The 21,117-nt window shown below is 42.6% G+C and overlaps 1 protein-coding gene across 1 annotated transcript; it reads right to left on the bottom strand.

The window, feature by feature from the left end:
• Positions 1 to 5,936: 5,936 nt before the first annotated feature.
• On the bottom strand, positions 5,937 to 20,711 carry LOC117522945 (ankyrin repeat domain-containing protein 2). The gene is made up of 8 exons (XM_034184365.1): positions 20,700 to 20,711; positions 20,426 to 20,569; positions 20,237 to 20,344; positions 20,054 to 20,152; positions 19,881 to 19,979; positions 9,837 to 9,935; positions 9,641 to 9,739; positions 5,937 to 6,190 (listed from the first exon to the last, which is right to left on the bottom strand). The coding sequence occupies exons 1-8, from the start codon at positions 20,709 to 20,711 to the stop codon at positions 6,056 to 6,058; spliced, it is 795 nt and encodes a 264-aa protein (XP_034040256.1). The 3' UTR covers positions 5,937 to 6,055.
• Positions 20,712 to 21,117: the final 406 nt, after the last annotated feature.

The following is a 21,117-nucleotide window of genomic DNA, read 5'->3' as shown; positions in this document are numbered from 1 at the left end:
TGCCTTAGAGGGACGGACTTTACATTTTGTCAAGAGTGCTACTAATAGCTACTCTGGAACTGACCTTTTCTGCGTTTCAAAAGATGACCGTAAAATTACTGGCTGCCACATTAAACCTATAACCATTTCAGACCACGGACCAGCGGTAACGTTGATAAATCTGGAAACAGAATAACAGTTTAAATCTTGGAGGATGAATGTTCCATTATTAAATGAACCAGATATGGTACAGAGAATTAGAGCAGAGAAATGTCATTATCCACTTTATGAGTGGCAGCAGCTTAGTAGTTAGGAGAAAAATGATAGAAGACTGAGGGGCGGGGGAATGTGTCAAGAAAAAAGTAAATCTTGGAAATTGCATCTGGAAGTTGGAACAGGAGCACAAAAGAACAAATTCTGAACACACTCTGAAGGTTTTAAATGATCCCAAGCTGAAAATACACTTCAGTTTACTTATCAGAGGTATTAAGAATCTGGAAACAGAGCTACCCTACTACTGCCATTTTAGAAAGTACAAGCAAGCTGAATAGTTCCAAAAACTGTAACGTACCCCCAGGGGATAGCAGAAGCTTTCTCTGATTTATAAGGCACAATTCTCACAATTCAATTATCACAATACAATACAATTCTGTGCATGCAAATGCACAGAAAAAAATTGCAACTTTACTTGGAGAAATTAATCTCACTAAATGAACTGAAAAAGAGTCAAAAACAATGACAGAACCAAGCACAACAGAGGAAATTGAGAAAATGATGTAATTATAAAGATTAAAAGAAAAATCACTGGGGATGAATACTTCCCCTGAAAATGTTATCAGTGTTTTAAGGATGAGGTCATACCCTTTTGCAAAGAGTACTCAACATTAACAACATCTCAGTGATTCCTAAAGAATGGAAAAGCCCTGCAGACTTTACACTGTAACTGAGGACCTCAGTGACTGGAGAAGATCAAGTGGATCCTCATCTTTCACTGGACTGTGGCAGACAGATGCTAACATTCAGGAGGTGGGGATTGTTCAGTTGTCTGCCTGGGTGGTTGTCATCCAGGTCTAGAGTGGTTCTCTGGTGTGGTGGATGCAGTGATGCACAGCACCAGTGCATCCTCCCAGACTTGACTTGCAGTGATTTAAAGATAATAAGTACAATATTCACTAAGAGCATTCAGATGTGTATTAATAACATAATTAACCAGATCAGACAGGAAATAAATAACATTAAATGAGCCCTGTTTATAATTTCATAAATTATAAATGAATAATAAATGATAATCAATCAACACGAGGGTGCACTCTATCCCCACTGTTATTTACAATTACCAAAGAGCCACTAGAATGATAAGGGAGAATCCTAGAGTATATGGAATACCAGTGATCACATAAGATATCTCTGTTCACAGATGATGGCATTTTCTATACTTGTGACCCATGAACCTCAGTTCCCATGCGAATGTTGGTATGTGAGTCTGGTAATAAAATTAATACTGTAAATCCAAGTAGAAGGCAATGATGTCTTTCAACTTCACCCGTGTTTGCTCTACTTGGACCAAGTTTCCTGATGTTACTCCAGATATACAAGGAGAATATGCACAGGTGACTTCAAACCAGGAACCTTCTTGTTTGGAGGCAAGCATACTTAACCACTTGTACCACCACGCTAAGTTGAATTGGCTGTTTCAATAATAAAGGTCTAATTTGATAGGGCAGCACAAGGCTTTAGGTGCTTTGGCACTATGATTATCCCTGAAGCTATACAAAGTATTATTTGATAGAAGTGAAATCATTAGGATGTATTCTCTTACTATATTGTTGTATCTTTTTCAGGCTGGGTTTCAAACGAAACCCAGATGTTTCAAATGAAACCCAGCCTTAACCAGGGAGGGGGTCTGAGACATGCTTTATCCCCTGTTTACAATGGGGTACTCAGGTCAAAGCAGTTTCAGTCTTTTGTTCATGGAAATGAGTCATTCACGTCATCAGCAGAGTCGTCAAGGGAGCCATCAGGAGAGGGTCCATCCCATCATTAGGAGGGACAGCTGCCCTGACATTAGGAGGGTGCTAACTAGAGCACAATAGGTGCTAATTAGAGCTACTGTTTAGTCACTAGCCTATAGCAGTCTGCATCTCGGTAGGAGGGGTCTGGTTAGGTTTAAAACTCCAGCTTTTGTGACTTCTGATTATTCTTCTCTACAAGAGTCAAGACAGAAGTCAGACCACCAGAGCAAGAATTTTAGCTAAGGAAGCTTTTGCGATTTGAAGCATAACGTCCTCGCGTCAAGCAACCCAGTCCAGTCGAAGATTCAAGCTTCTCTACTATGGAAACCACCTGGACAACTGAGAGCCTACACAGAAACATAAAATAACAGCAAAACCTCATCTTAAGCCAGACTTATTTTTAAATTATCGGCTCCTGTAATTTCTTATTTTGGACTACAATTTTGACACTGTAAAAAAATAATAATAATTTGTTGTAACTTTTAAGGCATCTTTTTAAAGTTTAATTTTATTTTTGAACTTCTGAGACTCATCTCTATGGAAATACAAAGCCATCAGTATTGATAATTTTAGATTCTTTACCAAGTTGTGAATAGTTCTTTTCTTTACTATAATTATTTCCTAAAAAGTATATTGTGTTAAAAAGACCTCACCACACACACACATATATATATACACATATACACGTATATATATATACACGTATATATATACATCTATTCCCAGTCAATATTTGGTACATTTTCTTTCTTTCGTTCTTTACTAAACTTTTGAACATTAGTTGTTTCATGAGAAAGTGTACTGTCACCATGAAGCACTTTTATTGTGTAGCAGCAGAATGATGAACTGATGATGAAGCAGAGTAGCATAAAGAAACATGGAAAATGTTTAACAAAAATTATTTCAAACAAATTTTCAAAGCCAGGATGATCTTACAACTTTATAAATTTATGAAGAAAAGAGGTGACTTTGTACATGTCATTTACAATGTATGAAGTGGCTTGTTTGATTCATTTTTGACTTCTTGTCTCATTGTTCTATTAACTGCTGCTTTTTAGTGTATTTCTTTCATGCTATAGTAATTTAAAAAGCACTTCATACACTGGTTGATAATTTGCTAGCACATGTATAGTTTGCATTTATGTCCATTTTTTTATTCTTCACATTATGTTTTTTCTGAGATCTATTTTTTAACTTACTTGTAATTATACCACAGTTGTATTTGTTGTTTTTTTTTTCATGTCTTTTAAAGGTATTCAAAATAGTTCCTTATGGTATTGATCCATTCATTATCCCACTGGTAATATGCAATAAGATGCAAAATCAATCAATAAATAAACAAAAATTCCTACATCCACGTGCTCATCTGACGCTGCACCAGATTTCAATGGCTTCTATTCTGGGACTGGCATGGACTGTGGTTGCATGGTGTCTCATGGTTGCTGTGCATTGCATCCTTATGAGATGACACCTTAGCACCACAGCAGTCGTCATCCTCCTGTGGTTTCTAAGCTGTGTGAATGCTTTACAGAGGCTAGCGTACTAATCTCACCATCAAGCCCATGAAAGGATTTTAAAAAACGTATATATATTTGTGTGTGTGTGTTTGTGTTTAAGAGGAGAGTCGATCTGCATTTTAAAATTTTAACTATGTCACATAGATATTGCTGCTGTTCCACAAATATTAATGCTGTCTTGACTGGAACAGGAAATATATATTGCTGATAATGTAAACAATGACGACAGTGGACACAGTGGCGTGCACAGACAAGTGTCCATGCATACCATTCAGTTTTGCATTTTACACACATTGCATTCAGTAGGAAGTGCTCACAAAATTTGCTGTATGCATAATGAACAACTACACAGTGCAGCAGGGAAGCAGATGTCTCTCAGGTTGAATGACTAACGTCTCTTAGGAGCGTTTGAGCCACTGATGACAGAAGGAAAATATGTCTGCTGAGCTCCCCTCAAGCACAGTGGACATACCAGGCGTCTCTGCTATTGTCAGCTGTCTAACAGTGGGGTGCTGTGGCCTTGTCTGTCCCCAGCTTGCATACAGCTCACAAACGCACCATAAAACAGTGAAATAAAGCAGTGATGAGGGTGTTTTTCAGACAATATCAAATAACTATCAAAAAATAAAATACAACCATGAAAAACTTCATCATTTAAAAACCACTATGATAAGCAAACCATTCTGAATCAGCTGTGTCCAGGTAAATATATGTTAGTTATTCCAGTTGAGATGTTCCATGCAGTGTGCAAATGGGAGCAAACTGAATTTTTTGCACTCCTGAAACTGGCTGCCATTTTTGGGAAGGGATGACTTTAAAACAGGGCATCTCAGTTGCCTAGCAACCTTGCAAATTACTTTATCTTACTTTAGGTTTATGATTAGGATAAGGGTTAAGTTGTTTAAAATGCCTAAAAACTTTGGAAATTTGAACAATACTTCTCCTTCTGAGCCACACTTTTAACGTTTTTGAGCCACAGCAGAATTCCAATATATGGTTCACGTCCAACTCAGAAATATTTCACATTTGCATGTTGTATGGAACAGAGACTAAGCTCAGATTCATTGTCTAGGAAAGGCCTGTGACACAATGGAACATGATGGACAGAGGCCTGCTTTAAAACAAGTATTTCAACCTGAGATGAATTTAAACAGTAACAGAAAGTGACAATATAAAGTACATACATTACTGTGCAGAGATTTTAGGTGTTTGTGGGAGGAAAAACATTCTGTGTAGTGATGAGCTGTGCTGAGTTTTGCCATGATGTCGAGGTCAAATGGCGACTGCACACTGACAGTAGGTGCTTCAGTTTAGGATATATCAGAAACTTCAAAACTGACTTCTGAGGGTGGACATGCAGGTGGTTGGTGTGACCAAGGACGACAGAGGACAAGGTGAGACGGGAAAAAATGATTTGCTGTGGTGACCCTTAACAGGAGCAGCCAAGAAGAAGAAGAAAAAGAAAACTTTCACAACCCATTCAGAAAGCAAAGTCAGCAGAAATACTTGCTTATGGAAAGTGGGTAAAAAAGGGCCAAAAAGCCTCACAGACTTTGAAACGTGCTCCCGCTAAGTGTGTGAGGGTTTAGATGTATCACTGTCAAATCTTCTAGTGGACAAACTCTCTCAAACAGACATTTTGGAGGCTTCAACATGTAAAGAGGGTGTAAAGAGTAATAATCTAAATATTAAAAGCCAAGTGGGATCTGTGTGCATGGATGCGTTCGTGAGTATCATGTGCATGCGTGCTTTTGTATGGCTTCGATCACAGAGAAACTGGGGAGAGCTGACATTTACCGTTTGGTATGTGTATGAACTTTAGGTCAGGGATGAACGCTGCGAAAACGGAAAGCTGATAGGACTAATATTTTTTTTTTAGAGAAATTAGGGATATTAGCAAACAACAGTGATAATTCAATTCTGAACTCACACACCATTCCAGCAGGGGGCGGTAAATTATCTATATATTAAAAGCGAAGGGGCATCTTGTAGTGTATGTGTGCGTGCACGCGTGTGTGTACTTTCGAAAACAGAGCAACTGGGGAGAGCTGACATCTGCCGTTTGGTATACTTATGTATTTTGGGTCAAAGATGAATGTTGCGAAAACGGTACATTGATACCATTAATATTTTTGGAGAAATTACAGATACGACATAACAGTGAACAATGGATGTTGATAATTACATTTTGGACTCACGTGCCATTCCAAATCATTATAGAAACTTTGCGCAATTTATTATCACCCTTGAAAAATGTCAGCTACCTATTTTATAAACACTACCCAATCTAGAGCATGTGAATCCCCACGGGCAATGCGCTACTGTATCATAATGGTGTAGTGTGGAGGATGAGGCAATGTGCGGGACCATCAAGAAGCGAGTGTGTAGAATTTAGTGTAGGTTTGGATAAAAGTTCAAATTCATGGTAACAAGGCTACAAATGCATATCATAGAAAAGTGAGTGCTGGATTGCACTCAGTGAATGCCTTTCTAGTTTCACAAGCACCTGAAACCTTTGCACAGAATTATATGTGCCTCCAGTGTGTTCTATGAAGCGTTATCTTTCTCGGAGGAGTTTTGGGTTGACAGCAGTCGCTCCTCCCTGAGCCGTTGCAGCTGCTGCAGTGTCTCCATGGTGTCAAACTGCCACTGTTTGACCTGTTGCACTGCGGTCACACCCTCCTGTAAGTTAACACAGCAGTCTGTTAGCAAAGTGGCTTCACCACGTGTGTAGTGATCAGTGGTGGGCACAGCTAACCAAAAAGTTACCTTTGATAACCGCTAAATGAACGATAACATGACACCGATAAACTGCTCGAAAATTTAGCTAAAGCTACTAATAACCACCAATTTCTGCTATGTGTGAATTAAGTTTTGATTTTTGGCTCTAAAACCCTGAAAAACAGAGGTTCCCAAAAAGGTCGAGCATGCCAAGATCAGAAAATGACCAAGAGCTACACATATATCAACAGACAGTTTACTTAGTATTAAACAATGAGAAATAGTACAGAAGCTTGAATCATCGACTGGACTGGGTTGCTTGAGGCAAGGACGTTTCGCTTCTAATCGCAGAAGCTTCCTCAGCTAAAATTCTTGATCTGGTAGTCTGACTTCTGTCTTGACTCTTGTAGAGAAGAATAAGAGAAGCCAGCAAAAGCTGGAGTTATAAACCTAACCAGACCCCTCCTACCGAGAGGCAGACTGTATTGGCTAGTGACTAACAATTGCTCTAATTAGCACCTATTGTACTCTAGTTAGCACCCTCCTGATGACAGGGCAGCTGTCCCTCCTAACAATGGGACTGATGCCTCTCCTGTATGGAAAGCCCTCACAGTATGTGGGTACCCACAATGGTCCCTGGATAAAGTGCAGAAGTCCCAAAGAACAAAGAGACCAGACAGACAGGAGACGAAGCCAAGAAGAAGAGGAGTGTCTCTCCCTTACTTAGCAGGAGTAGGGGAAAAACTACAGAGGCTCTTCAGACAGCACAAAATCCCAGTTTACTTTAAACCCGTTAACATCTTGAGACAGAAATTTGTTCACCCTAAGGACAGGATCACTAGTTACAAACAGAGCAATGTAGTGGATTCTATCAGATGTCAGGAAAACTGCAAAAAACACTACATAGGTGAGACTAAGCAGTCGTTGCACAAAAGGCTATACCAGCACCGCAGAGACAGCACTGGTGGACCTCAGTCTGCAATTCATCTCCACCTTAAAGACACTAACCACACCTTTGAGGACAAGGAAGTTAAAATCTTAGCCAGAGAAAAGAAATGGTTTGAGAGGGGAGTGAAGGAAGCATTGTATGTGAAACAGTTGAAACCTAGCCTTAACCAGGGAGGGGGTCTGAGACACGCTTTGTCCCCTGCTTACAATGGGGTACTCAGGTCAAAGCAGTCTCAGTCTTTTGTTCATGGTAATGAGTCATTCACGTCCTCAGGAGAGTCATCAGGAGAGTTGTCAGGAGAGGCGTCAGTCCCATCGTTAGGAGGGACAGCTGCCCTGTCATTAGGAGGGTGCTAACTAAAGTACAATAGGTGCTAATTAGAGCAATTGTTAGTCACTACCCTATAGCAGTCTGCCTCTTGGTAGGAGGGGTCTGATTAGGTTTATAACTCCAGCTTTTGCTGGCTTCTGTTATTCTTCTCTACAAGAGTCAAGACAGAAGTCAGACTACCAGAGCAAGAATTTTAGCTGAGGAAGCTTTTGTGATTAGAAGCTAAATGTTCTCGCATCAAGCAACCCAGTCCAGTCGAAGATTCAAGCTTCTCTACTATGGAAACCACCTGGACAACTGAGAGCCTTCACAGAAAAAATAAGAAATATTAAAAACTAAAAAATATACATGGAAAATTATTTTAATGAATGAATGCATTTACTCTGGCTTGACCTCATGCTCCATCTGCTTGAGGTAGTGCTAGCTGCATTCGCACAATATGTCAATTTCACTTTTTATTTTAGTGTGTGAGCTCCAACAGGAACAAACATACAATTTTAATACAACCCCAGTTCCAATGAAGTTGGGACATTGTGTAAAATGTAAATAAAAACAGAATACAATGATTTGCAAATCCTCTTCAACCAAAATTCAATTGAATACACCACAAAGACAAGATATTTAATGTTCAAATTGATAAACTTTATTGTTTTTGTGCAAATATATGCTCATTTTGAAATGGATGCCTGCAACATGTTTCAAAAAAGCTGGGACAGTGGTATGTTTACCACTGTGTTACATCACCTTTCCTTCTAACAACACTCAAGTGTTTGGGATCTGAGGACACTAATTGTGGAAGCTTTGTAGGTAGAATTATTTCCCATTGTTGCTTGATGTACGACTTCAGTTGTTCAACAGCCCGGGGTGTCCATTGTATTTTGCGCTTCATAATGCGCCACACATTTTCAATGGGCAACAGGTCTGGACTGCAGGCAGACCAGTCTAGTACCTGCACTCTTTTACTATGAAGCCACGCTGTTGTAACACGTGCAGAATGTGGCTTGGCATTGTTTTGCTGAAATAAGCAAGGACGTCCCTGAAAAAGACATTGCTTGGATGGCAGCATGTGTTGCTCCAAAACCTGGATGTACCTTTCAGCATTGATGGTGCCATCACAGATGTGTAAGTTACCTATGCCATGGGAACTAACACCCCCCCATACCATCACAGATGCTGGCTTTTGAACTTTGCACTTGTAACAATCTGGATGGTCTTTTTCCTCTTTTGTCCGCAGGACACGACGTCCATGATTTCCAAAAACAATTTGAAATGTGGACTCATCAGACCACAGCACACTTTTACACCTTGCGTCTGTCCATTTCAAATGAGCTCGGGCCCAGAGAAGGCGGCGGCGTTTCTGGATGTTGTTGATGCATGGCTTTCGCTTTGCATGGTAGAGTTTTAACTTGCACTTGTAGATGCACCGATGAACTGTGTTAACTGACTAAAGTGTTCCTGAGCCCAGGTAGTAAGATCCTTACACACTAATGATGTCGGTTTTTAATGCAGTGCCGCCTGAGGGATCAAAGGTCACGGGCATTCAGTGTTGGTTTTTGGCCTTGCCGCTTACATGTAGAAAGTTCTCCAGATTCTCTGAATCTTCTGATTATATTATGGACTGTAGATGATGGAATCTCTAAATTCCTTGCAAATGCACGTTGAGAAACATTGTTTTTAAACTGTTGGACCATTTTTTTCACGCAGTTGTTCACAAAGTGGTGATCCTCACCCCATCTATTTGTACAAAAACAATAAAGTTTATTAGTCTGAACATTAAATATCTTGTCTTTGTGGTGTATTCAATTGAATATAGGTTGAAGAGGATTTACAAATCATTGTATTCTGTTTTTATTTACATTTTACACAACGTCCCAACTTCATTGAAATTAGGGTTGTAGATGTTTATGACTGGTAAACTTGATTTTTAAATATGTTAGCTGACTTAAAGTTGGTGAAACTAGATTTAGTCAACACTACGTGGTCTGCTAATGCTTTTTCAAAGTAAGCTAAAGCTAATCTGCTTACATTAGCTGTAAGCTGACTGGCTGACTTTGCTCACCACTGACTGTGATACACTACAGAATTCATCTGTAAAGGTAAATCAGCTCCACATGAAAACTGTGAAAACTCACATTATTGATTATTTCTGTGTCAGCTCCTGCGACTATAAGCAGCTTCACTATTTTGTATCTGTTGAGCCGTATTGCGTCGTGCAAGGCTGTGTCACCTTCCTGCATGCAGAGAAATCAATACAGTTAAAGTATTAAGGACAGCTATAGATCACAGAGAGGATGAACGAAGGTTTGACGCAGCACTGCTGAGGCCTACCCTGTCCGCAGAGTTGATTTTGGCACCGCAGGACAACAGAAAGTCCACAATGTCCGTGTGGCCTGTTCTCGTGGCAACGTGAAGAGGAGTGCTGCACAACTGCAGGAAAGATGTTGGCGTGCATGGTGAGTGAGTGCACAATTACGTGCACATACATGTGTACTTCAAATGCAAACATGCAGACAATGGGCCTCATGAAAGCACCACTTGTACTTTTACATTTGGTTGTAAGCAGCTCATATGAAGAGAACTTACCCCATTCACCAAATTTCTTGCATTTTAAGGTTTTTTTTTTTTTGCAGGTACAAACAAAATTTAAGAGTGGTACAGACCAGTAGTATGAGTCGTGTAATTACTTTTTTCAATACCTATCAGGACTGGTTCTACAGAAAAGCTGGACACAAATGCAGGACTCGATAACAGAGCTCTGTGAGTAAAAACAGTTTACTGAAGCAGTAAACAGGGTCCGTACACAAAAAGGCAGTCCAACAAGAGCAGAAATACTTGGAACATCAGGCTTAGACATGGTTGATAATACAGGCAGGTGGTCATTACACACGAGAGGCAAGCAGGTCAGGAATACACAAAAAACAGAGCTCGAGAGAAGGCACAAGGCACATCAATCTGGCGAAGAAATAAGGCAAACAGAGGAGCTTAAATACACCCAGGTGATGAGGTGCTGACTGGAAGCAGGTGTGCGTGGAACGCACCAGAAAGGGGGTGTGGCCAGAGAGAGGAAAACACCCACCACCAAGAGCCAGCAGAGACAGACAAGAGAAAGGGACAGACAGACCCAATGAGGAAAAACCCCCACAAGAAAAGCAGGCGAACAATAAAAAAGCAACCAAAACACCACAATAGCTCACATCCTGACAGTACCCCCCCCTCCAGGGCTGACCCCGGATGGCCCAGGAGCAGAAGACTGAGCTGCGTGAAAGTCACGAATAAGACCGGGGTCCAGGATGAAGCGGGAGGGAACCCACAACCGCTCCTCAGGGCCGTACCCCTCCCAATCAACCAAGTACTGAAAACTGCGGGCCCCGACAATGGAAGGCAAGAAGCCGCCACACAGAGAAAACAGGCCCCTCTCCCCATGCACCGGGCGGGGGTGGGGGAACGGCCGGAGGGCAGAGAGAACTGGACTTAACGGGCTTAACCTGGCTGACATGGAAAGTGGGATGAATACGCATGGAACTGTGTAATCGAAGACGAACAGAGATGGGATTGATGACCTTAGACACAGGAAAAGGACCGACAAACCTAGGAGCGCATTTGCACGGCACTCTGCGGAGTGGCAAATGTTGGGTCGATAACCAAACCTTTTAGCCTGCCATGTAGGCAGGGGCAGAAGACCGCTTACAGTCAGCAGCCAGTTTATAAAGGGTGGAAGATCGGCTAAGGGCATGACGAGCCCGCTCCCAGATTAGCCGGCACAGAGTGATCAAGCTGAGGGCGGATGGAACTGGGGACCGAAGAGTTGTGGATGAGAACAAAGAGGGATGATGACCAAAGATGACATGAAATGGAGAATAACCGGATGAGACAAAAGGCAAACTATTGTGTGCTAATTCGATCCAAGCTAACTGTGATGACCAGGTAGATGGGTGTTGTGAACACAAAATCCTAAGCCCCTTTTCCAACTCCTGATTAAAACGTTCAGTCTGACCGTTAGCTTGTGGATGATGCCCAGAAGTGAGACTGGCGGTAGCCCCGAGGAGATGGCAGAATTCCCTCCAAAATGCAGCGATAAAACTGAGGGAACCCCGGTCGGAGACAGTATCCTGCGGGAAAACATGAAGACAGAATGCGTGAGTAAGCATAACCTCCGCCAGTTCTTTGGCAGTAGATAACTTAAGTAAAGGCACGAAATGACACATCTTGGATAAACTATCAACCAGTCAAAATGACAGTGTGTCCCTTTGATGGCGGAAGTCCAGTGACAAAGTCTACAGAGATGTGAGTCCAAGGTTGTCTAGGTATAGAGAGAGGCAATAATGTACTGGCTGGTGGACGTGAGGAGGATTTATGCACTATGCAAACCTGACAAGCATTCACAATCTCTGTAACAACAGTAATCATACGTGGCCACCAGAAACGTTGTTGTAACACATGTATAGTTTTCTTTATTCCTGGATGGCAAGCAAAACAGCTACTGTGTCCCCAGTTAATCACCTCCCCCCAGAGCAAAGCCGGAACGAACAACTTGCCCTGTGGACATTCAGCGGGTATGCATTCCATCTCTAGAGCAGCTTTCACCTGGGATTCTATTTCCCAGGTTATGGCAGAGACAAAACAAGAAGGTGGAAGAATGTTGCCAGGATCGGATAAGGCATCAGGACCATCATATTGTCTCGACAGCGCATCAGGTTTTCCGTTCTTAGTGCCAGGTTGATAGGCGATGACGAAGTCAAAACGACTGAAAAATATAGCCCACCAGGCCTGACGAGCGTTAAGCAGTTTCACTGTTCTTAAATATGAGGTCTGTTAGAAAAGTATCAGACCTTTTTATTTTTTGCAACAACCTGATGGATTTGAATCGTGTGCTTGCATCAGCCAACCTTGAACCTTCGTGCGCTTGCGTGAACTTTTTCACGCCTGTTCATTGCGTCATTTGCTGGTAAGCAGCCTTTGTGTGAGGACATGTGTAGTGCGCTCTGTGGATTTTCATTGCAAAGAAAAAGACGCAACAACTGGAGCAGCGCTGCATCAAATTTTGCCAGAAACTGGGCAACAGCAGGTGGAAACCAGTCGGATGATTCAGACGGCTTTCGGTGACAATGCTCTGGGCATCACACAGATTAAGGAGCGGTACAACCGGTTTAAAGACGTCCACACAAAGGTGGAGAGCGAGCCACGCTCCGGGCGGCCATCAACATAGAGAAATGACCAGATCATTTCCAAAGTGAATGCTGTGGTGATGCGGGACCGTTGTGTGACTGTCCGAAAATTGCGGAAGAGGTAGACATCAGCACTTTTTCGGCACATTCCATTGTGACAGAAGATTTGGCCATGAAAAGAGTGGCTGTGAAATTCGTGCCGAAGCTGCTGACGGCAGAGCAAAAGCACCTTCGTGTTGAAGTCTCACAGGACATGCTGTGACATGCCCACCTCTTCCACAATTTCTCGGATAGTCACGTGACTGAAAAGTCATTGAAAGCCATCTGAATCATCCGAATGGTTTCCACCTGGCTGTCGCCCAGTTTCTGGCAAAATTTGATGTGGCACTGCTCCAGTCGTTCGGTCTTGTTCCTTGCAATGAAAATCCGCCGAGCGCACTACACATGACCTCACACAAAGGCTGCTTACTGGCAAATTATGCAATCGACAGGCGTGAAAAAAATTCACGCATGCGCACGAAGGTTCAAGGTTGGCTGATGCAAGCACATGTGATTCAAATCCATCAGGTTTTTGCAAAAAATAAAAAAGGGCCGATACTTTTCTAACAGACCTCGTACACTAAATTCTTATGGTCAGTATACACAATAAATGGCATTTGTGCCCCCTCCAGCCAGTGATGCCACTTCTCCAAGGCCACTTTGATTGCTAGCAGTTCGCGATCGCCAATGCAGTAATTATGCTCGGCGGAAGACAACTTGCGGGACAGAAAAGCACAGGGATGAAGCCTTTTGTCGGAGGGATTCATTTGGGACAAGATTGCCCCCACACGACGTCAGAAGCATCAGCTTCGACCACGAACTGCCGTGCGGGGTCAGGAAGGAGTAGCACGGGGGCTGACGTAAAGCGTTGTTTTAGGACCTTGAAGGCCTCGTCACATTCCGGGGTCCACTTGAACGCCCGTAAGGACAAGGTCACGTTATGCAGCGGAGCAGCGACCGTACTAAAATTTCAGATGAACTTACGTTAAAAGTTCGCAAAGCCCAGAAACCTCTGAACCTCCTTATGGTTCGTCGGGACTGCCCACTCATGCACTGCTGCCACTTTAACTGGGTCCATCTGAATCCTCCCTTCTGAGATTACAAACCCTAAAAAAGATACAGTTGATCTATGGAATTCACATTTTTCTGCCTTAATATACAGATCATTGTGGAACAGGGTTTGCAGGACTGTGCGCACATGCTGGGTGTTGGTCTTGAGATCAGGGGAAAAGATCAAGATGTCATCTAAATAAACAAACATGAATTTATTCAAAAAGTCACGTAAAACATCATTAACCAGATTTTGGAAAACGGCCGGTGCGTTGGTGAGCCCGAAAGGCATCACTAATGACCGGTGGGAGTGTTAAATGCTGTTTTCCATTCATCTCTTTGCTTGATTCTGACCAAGTGGTAAGCATTGCGTAGGTCTAAATTAGTAAAAATCCTGGCACCTTCTAATAACTCAAAGGCAGTAGAGATCAAAGGCAGAGGATAGCGGTTTTTCACAGTGATTTCATTTAAGCCTCGATAATCAATACATGGCCGAAGTGACTTATCCTTTTTCTCTACAAAGAAGAAACCCGCCCCTGCGGGTGACGAAGAGGGACACAATAAAAACAGAGTCCATTCTCCCATCTGTGACGTCGTTCCTCCCACGACAGCTGTGTACAGCCCCGCAGCCACGATTTATCAGTGCTGCGGAGTGCGGAGTCGGCCTCTGAGCAATGTGACGAGGAGCTCAGATGAGTGGGCGTGGTGGAGCATGGTGGTTGGAGACGAGCCTCGTAGCGGGGCCGTTCAGCCAAGCGCCGGTCAATCTGGATAACCAGGACAATTAGTTAATCGAGGTCATCTGGAAGATCCATAGAGATTAATTGATCCTGGATGTCCGTGGATAGCCCATGGAAGAACACATCAAGGAGCGCGGCAGGGTTCCATTCACTTTTGGTGGCGAGGATGCGGACGTCAACAGCGTAGTCCACCACCCGACGAGTGCCCTGCTTCAGCCTCAGGAGGGAGCGCGCCGCCTCGCATCCCGGGGATGTGTGTTGGAAAATCTGCTGGAGCGTGACGGTGAAAGCCTGGAGGGAGGAGCAAGATAGCGACCGACGGCTCCATTCAGCGGTAGCCCACACCGTAGCCTGGCTGGACAGGTGAGATATCATGTATGCTATCATCGCCTTTTCAGATGGGAACATAGATGACATTAGTTCAAAGTGCAGCTCACACTGTGTAATAAAAGGCAACACGTCGCCAGTCTCTCCGGAGAATCGTTCCGGAGGGGAAAGCTGAGTGCAGATGGCAGCCTCCGGTGTAGGAGCCGGAATGGCGGCCGGCGGACTTGACTGAAAATGACTGGTGTTACCTTTAACGTCTGGGCTGGCCTGAGGGACAAATCTTGACAGGAGTTGTTCCATCTGGAAGCTCACGGAGGACATGAAAGCATCTTGGCGTTGTGTTAGGTCGCTAAAGCCTGAGCTGAGAGCAGTGAGCCGGTCCTCTTGTTGGGCTAGCTGTCTGCTATGATGTCGTACAGCTAGTTGAAAGGGACTTGAGTCTGCTGCGTCCATCGTTGGCCAGATTGATCTATCAGGACTGGTTCCACAGAAAAGCTGGACAAATGCAGGACTCGATAACAGAGCTCTGTGAGTAAAAACAGTTTACTGGAGCAGTAAACAGGGTCCAGTACACAAAAAGGCGGTCCAACAAGAGCAGAAATACTTGGAACATCAGGCTTAGACGTGGTCGATAATACATGCAGGTGGTCATTACACACGAGAGGCAAGCAGGTCAGGAATACACAAAAACAAAGCTCGAGAGAAGGCACATCAATCTGGCGAAGAAATAAGGCAAACAGAGGAGCTTAAATACACCCAGGTGATGAAGTGCTGATTGGAAGCAGGTGTGCGTGGAATGCACCAGAAAGAGGGTGTGGCCAGGGAGAGGGAAACACCCACCACCAAGAGCCAGCAGAGACAGACAAGACAGAAAGGGACAGACAGACCCAAATGGGAAAAACCCCCACAACAAAAGCAGGCGAACAATAAAAAAGCAACCAAAACACCACAATAGCTCACATCCTGACAATAACTGCTTGTATAGTTCAATACTTTGAAGTGCTTTTACTATTCTTTACTATAATTTCAATTGTGTAAACTCTGCATTTAATGTCATTAATTTAAAGTGACAGCGTGCAGAATTTAGGCGCATTTATTTGCAGAAATGAAGGTTAGAATGAGCCCTGCATGGGGATGGACCCCCTCATGGAGGCTGCCATTTTGCCATGAGAGTACAGTAGCTCAAATGGACATACTTACTCCACTTTTAGTATTTTGCAGTGCAGCAGGAAGACTGGAATCAGAAGCTGCACCCCTGCGGACTGTCTACTGGTTGCTAGCGTAGGGTAACAAGTTTGATAACTGTGATTTTTGTGAAATGGAGGATTATACATACTGTTTATCACAAAGAAGGAAAGGGAGTATGACTCACAGTCACCAAAATAACCAAAATCACGAATGGAAACAAAATCATGACAGCATAATTCAATCTCCAATTTCACCACTAGATGTCAGTACGTCTTACACACACAGAGTAGCTTTAAGATAATTACATTCTCAAATTAGTCCCACAACAGGAAAATATGCAAGCGTAAGCCACTCCAAACAGGTAAGCTACCCTACCTTGGTATGGGGTGTCAAACCATTGTAGGAGGTGGTACCCCCCCCCATGGGTTTCTGGATAGGAGTCTCTGAGCAACCTATGCCAGGTCACAAATTACTATGAACATCTCACAGCGCAAAACCAGCTATGACAGATATTCTTCATTCATCTCACCCTTGCCTCCTCCCAATCTCCTGTGGCAGTACACAGTCACTTTACTGTGGTGCCACATTTAAAAATAAATCAATAAATAATAAAAACATACGAGGTCTATTACAAAAGTATCCGACCTTATTATTTTTTTTCAAAAACCATATGGATTTGAATCACGTGTGATTACATCAGACATGCTTGAACTCTCGTGAGCATGTGAGAATTTTTTCACGCCTGTCGGTTACGTCATTTGCCTGTGGGCAGTCTTTGAGTGAGGAGTGGCCCACCCTCGCGTCGATTTTTTTCATTGTTTAGGAATGCTCAGACTGCTGCTTGTTTGATCAAAATTTTTTCAAAACTGTAAGGCACAACTGAGTGGACACCATTCGATAAATTCAGCTGGTTTTCTGTAAAAATTTTAACGGCTGATGAGAGATTTTGGTCTGTAACTCGCTTTAAGGACGGCCCACGGCGCCTGCGCTTCGAGGCGGCAGCGTCTCGCCGTTTCAAGTTGAAAACTTCTACATTTCAGGCTCTGTTGACCCAGGAAGTCGTCAGAGAACAGAGAACTTTCAGAAGAAGTCGGCATGAGGAGTTTATTCGGACATTCCATTGTTAACGGACATTTTATAATGAAAGAACGTGCGGGCAGAATCGCATGTCGGGCCGGACCCGACCGCGGGGGGTCGCGACAGGAAAAACACCTCCGTTGTAAACCTTAATGGGCAAGTTGGAACATGCCCAAGCTGTTAAACAATTTCTCAGTTACTCACTTGTTGAAAGCCATCAAAAGCCGCCTGAATTTTACAAATGGTTTTCAACACGGAGGTGTTTTTCCTGTTGAGGCGCACACAGAATTTGCGCGCACGTCTTTCATTAAAAAATGTCCTTAAACAGTGGAATGTCCGCATAAAGTCCTCATGCCGGCCTCTTCTGAATCTTCTCTGTTCTCTCACGACGTCCTGGGTGAATTAAGCCTTAAATTAGGATGTTTTCAGGTCGAAACAGGCCGACGACGGCGCCTGGAAGCGCTGCAGGACGTCCCACTCTGTGGGAAGTCCTTACACCGACAGAAACACCCCATAATCTCTCATCAGCCATTAAACTTTTCACGAAAACCATCTTAATTTCTCGAATAGTATCCACTCGGATATTCCTCACAGATCCAGAAAAATTTTGATAAAGCAACGCGCGCTGTCTGGAGCAGCGTGTGAAACAAAGGAATTCAGCCGAGAGGGCGGGACCACATCTCACTCAAGGCCTGCCTACAGGGAAATGACGTCACCGACACGTGTGAACAAACTCACGCATGCGCACGAGGGTTCAAGCATGATTGGTGTAATCGCACGTCATTCAAATCCATGTAGTTAAAAAAATAAATAAAAGGGTCGGTTTATTGTCTAATAGACCTCGTATTCTAGGTGAACCAAATCACTTCATTATTTCAGTCATAAAGTCTGAACCTTTTTAGTGAAACAGCAATAACACAACTCATTTTTTCCTCCATTCGCTAGCTTTAGTAGGTCCCCTGGATGCCACTGTTTGTGCTGTTTGACTTTCTTTGTGGAATTGTGTCTGTCTCCAAAATCTTATAGTTCCTCTGTGTCTTGATTGGATGTTTCATTTTTCACAAAATGAAAGGCATCAGAGGGCTGATCCATACCTTGCACACTCTATACACCACAATACAAATACAGTTGTGCTCAAAAGTTTACATACCCTGGCAGAAGTTTAGTTTTTTTTTTTTTTGGCTATTTTTCAGAGAATATGAATGATAACACAAAAAACTTTTTTCACTCATGGTTAGTGGTTGGGTGAAGACATTTATTGTCAAACAACTGTTTGTTCTTTTTAAATCATAATGACAACACAAACTACCCAAATGACCCTGATCCAAAGTTTACATACTCCTTTTCTTAAAACTGTGTATTTCCCCTTTAACATCAACGACAGCTTGGAGTCTTGTGGTGGTTCTGGACGAGGCTCTCTGATGGTAAAGCTGCCACTGAATATGTCTTGGACTTTATTTACATTAATTACAAAGAAATACAAACAGTATGGCACTCTATGGTAAATCTGCATGGAGTAGACAGTTCTCAAAAACTGAGTGCAAAAAAGAAGACGAGTGAGGAAAGCCACCAAGCCACCCAGACAACCGAGGAGAACCTATGGGCTTATGTGGCTGTGATTGGAGAAATTGTGCACAGTGCAAGCTTTGCATTTTGCATCACTACTCTTAGCTTCATAGTAGAGTAGAGCAGAGAAGGATTTTCTTTCACAAAAACAGATCAAATCCAGGCTTGGATCTCAGATATACCTTCTGGCAATTTGTAGCTAAACTTTCAGGTCTTCTTTTTAAGAAAATCCTCCTCTATACCACTTCATCATGAAGCTGGATAACTGGTGATACAAAATGCAAAGCTTGCACTGTGCACAATTTCTCCAATCACAGCCACGTAAGACTATAACTTCTGCTGGATTGTCTGGGTGTCTTGGTGGCTTTCCTCACTCTTCTGCTTATTGCACAGTCACTCAGTTTTTGAGAACTGTCTACTCCATGCAGATGTACCATAGAGTGCCATACTGTTTGTATTTCTTTGTAATTAATGTAAATAAAGTCCAAAACATATTCAGTGGCAGCTTTACCATCAGAGAGCCTCATCCACAAACTACCACAGAAGACTCCAAGCTGTCATTGATGTTAATGGGGCAATACACAGTAAGAACAGGGGTATGTAAACTTTGGATCAGGGTCATTTGGGTAGTTCTCTTGTCATTTTGATTTAAAAAGAGGAAACACAGTTGTTTGACAATAAATGGCTTCACCCAACCACTAACCATGAGTGAAAAAAAAGTTTTTGTGTTATTGTTCATATTCTCTGAAAAATGGCAAAAAAAAAAAGAACACAAAAAAAAAATCTGCCAGGGTATGTAAACGTTTGAGCACAACTGTACATACAGCCTTAATAACCTGTTTTTGACTATGTAGGACTTCTGTTTGACTTCATTATGAAGTCATTCATACCAACACCATACTAGGTTGTTTTATATACAACAAAGGTTGTATTTTCTATACAACAAAGCTTGTTTTTATATCCAACAAAGGATGTTTTTTATATTCAACAAAGGTTGCTTTTTGGATCGTGTTTTGAAAGAAATCATGGCTTTGAAGGAAATCCATCCAGCTGTTTTTGAGTTATCTTGTCCATACACATACATGTGCAAGTACATGCAGACACACATGGACACATGCACGCACACACACACACTTCACCAGCATGCAGTGTAAAAAGGAAAAGCAAATTTCAGAGAAGATTATAAAAATGTTCTTGCATGAGGCCCATTGTGTGTTTACCTTATCGCAAACATTCAGGTCTGCCCCGTGGCTCTTCAGTGCTTTGACAGCTTCCAGGCTTCCACCTCTGCAGGCCCAGTGTAAGGCACTGGAACCCAGCTGAAACACACATGAAGGGTTATGATGGGTGCTGATGCCACGTCATGGAACAAATAAAGAGAAAAGGATCTTACTCGATCTTCAAAGTGGATATCAGCTCCTTTTTCCAGAAGCATTTGGACAACAGCGGTATCGCCTTCTAAAGAGGCACGATGTAGTGCAGTCCTCTTTAACTGGAAGGTAAAGTGCATTGTTCTGAATGTACAGTTAATTTATGTTCAATCGATCATTTTTTTCACCACACGTTGAACGTTTACCTCATCGTGGACATTAGGGTCCCCACCATCAGACAGATACCTTTCTATTACATCCAGTTTGCCTTCACTGGCTGCTTTCATGAACCCTGCTGCATCTTCAGAGCCAAACTGTTCACACACACACAAATAGGAAGAAGTAAATTTTAGATGTGATCATGAAGAAATGTTAAACTGTTAAATAGGACTTACCACAGGATTTTCAACAGACATCCTGCCTGGGACTCTTTTCTTCAGGTTGTTCTTCCTTTTGCACAGATTTGCAATCGTCTCACCTCCATTCACATCTAAAAATTCACAGCAATGTTCCGAGGAGATCACCACTTTGTCCTCTGACTAGGAGACAACATAACCAGAATTAACAAAGAACACAATCTGTTTTCAAGGAAACGACACTAGAAGTGCAGAGTGTACTGCAGGGTAGTAAGAGCTGGGAATATTAGTATCAATGCCAAGTTATATTTACAGCATCGTGCATGCTCATAATGAAGGACAAACATTTTCTCACTTGCTTTTAAGATGTTTTTCATCATTAATGAATGATGTGTAATATGGCTGTCTTAGATGGATATCTTGCATGACATCAAAGACAATAATTGCTGATACGCTACTTCTCTATGTTTTGATCACATTCCCCAAACTTCTCTAATATGCACATAACAGGTCAGGTCTGGGATCATGCCCTGTTGCCACACATGGCTGCATTCACCACAACACTGAAGCACTAGGACCTGGATGGAATGAACGTAAAGCTACAGTGTGTAGGATTTAGGGTCACCTAGTGGTGGGGGTGCAGATTGAATGAGGAAGGCACTGGAGAAAATTTTATTGCCCTTCACATTTTTGTTTCTTTGGTAACAGGGATTTATGCTTCCTTGTCTTTT

Source organism: Thalassophryne amazonica, chromosome 13 (assembly GCF_902500255.1).
Source record: "Thalassophryne amazonica chromosome 13, fThaAma1.1, whole genome shotgun sequence".
NCBI classification, from domain to species: domain Eukaryota; kingdom Metazoa; phylum Chordata; class Actinopteri; order Batrachoidiformes; family Batrachoididae; genus Thalassophryne; species Thalassophryne amazonica.
Note: the sequence above shows the minus strand (reverse complement) of the source record. Positions and strands in the feature narration are given on the sequence as shown.

Excerpts from the sequence above, each read along its gene's own strand:
- LOC117522945 (XM_034184365.1), bottom strand. Across the intron at positions 20,345-20,425 it reads TGTCTGTTGAAAATCCTGTG|TTTGGCTCTGAAGATGCAGC; the intron begins GTAAGTCCTATT and ends GTGTGTGAACAG. Across the intron at positions 20,153-20,236 it reads ACCCTAATGTCCACGATGAG|TTAAAGAGGACTGCACTACA; the intron begins GTAAACGTTCAA and ends TTTACCTTCCAG.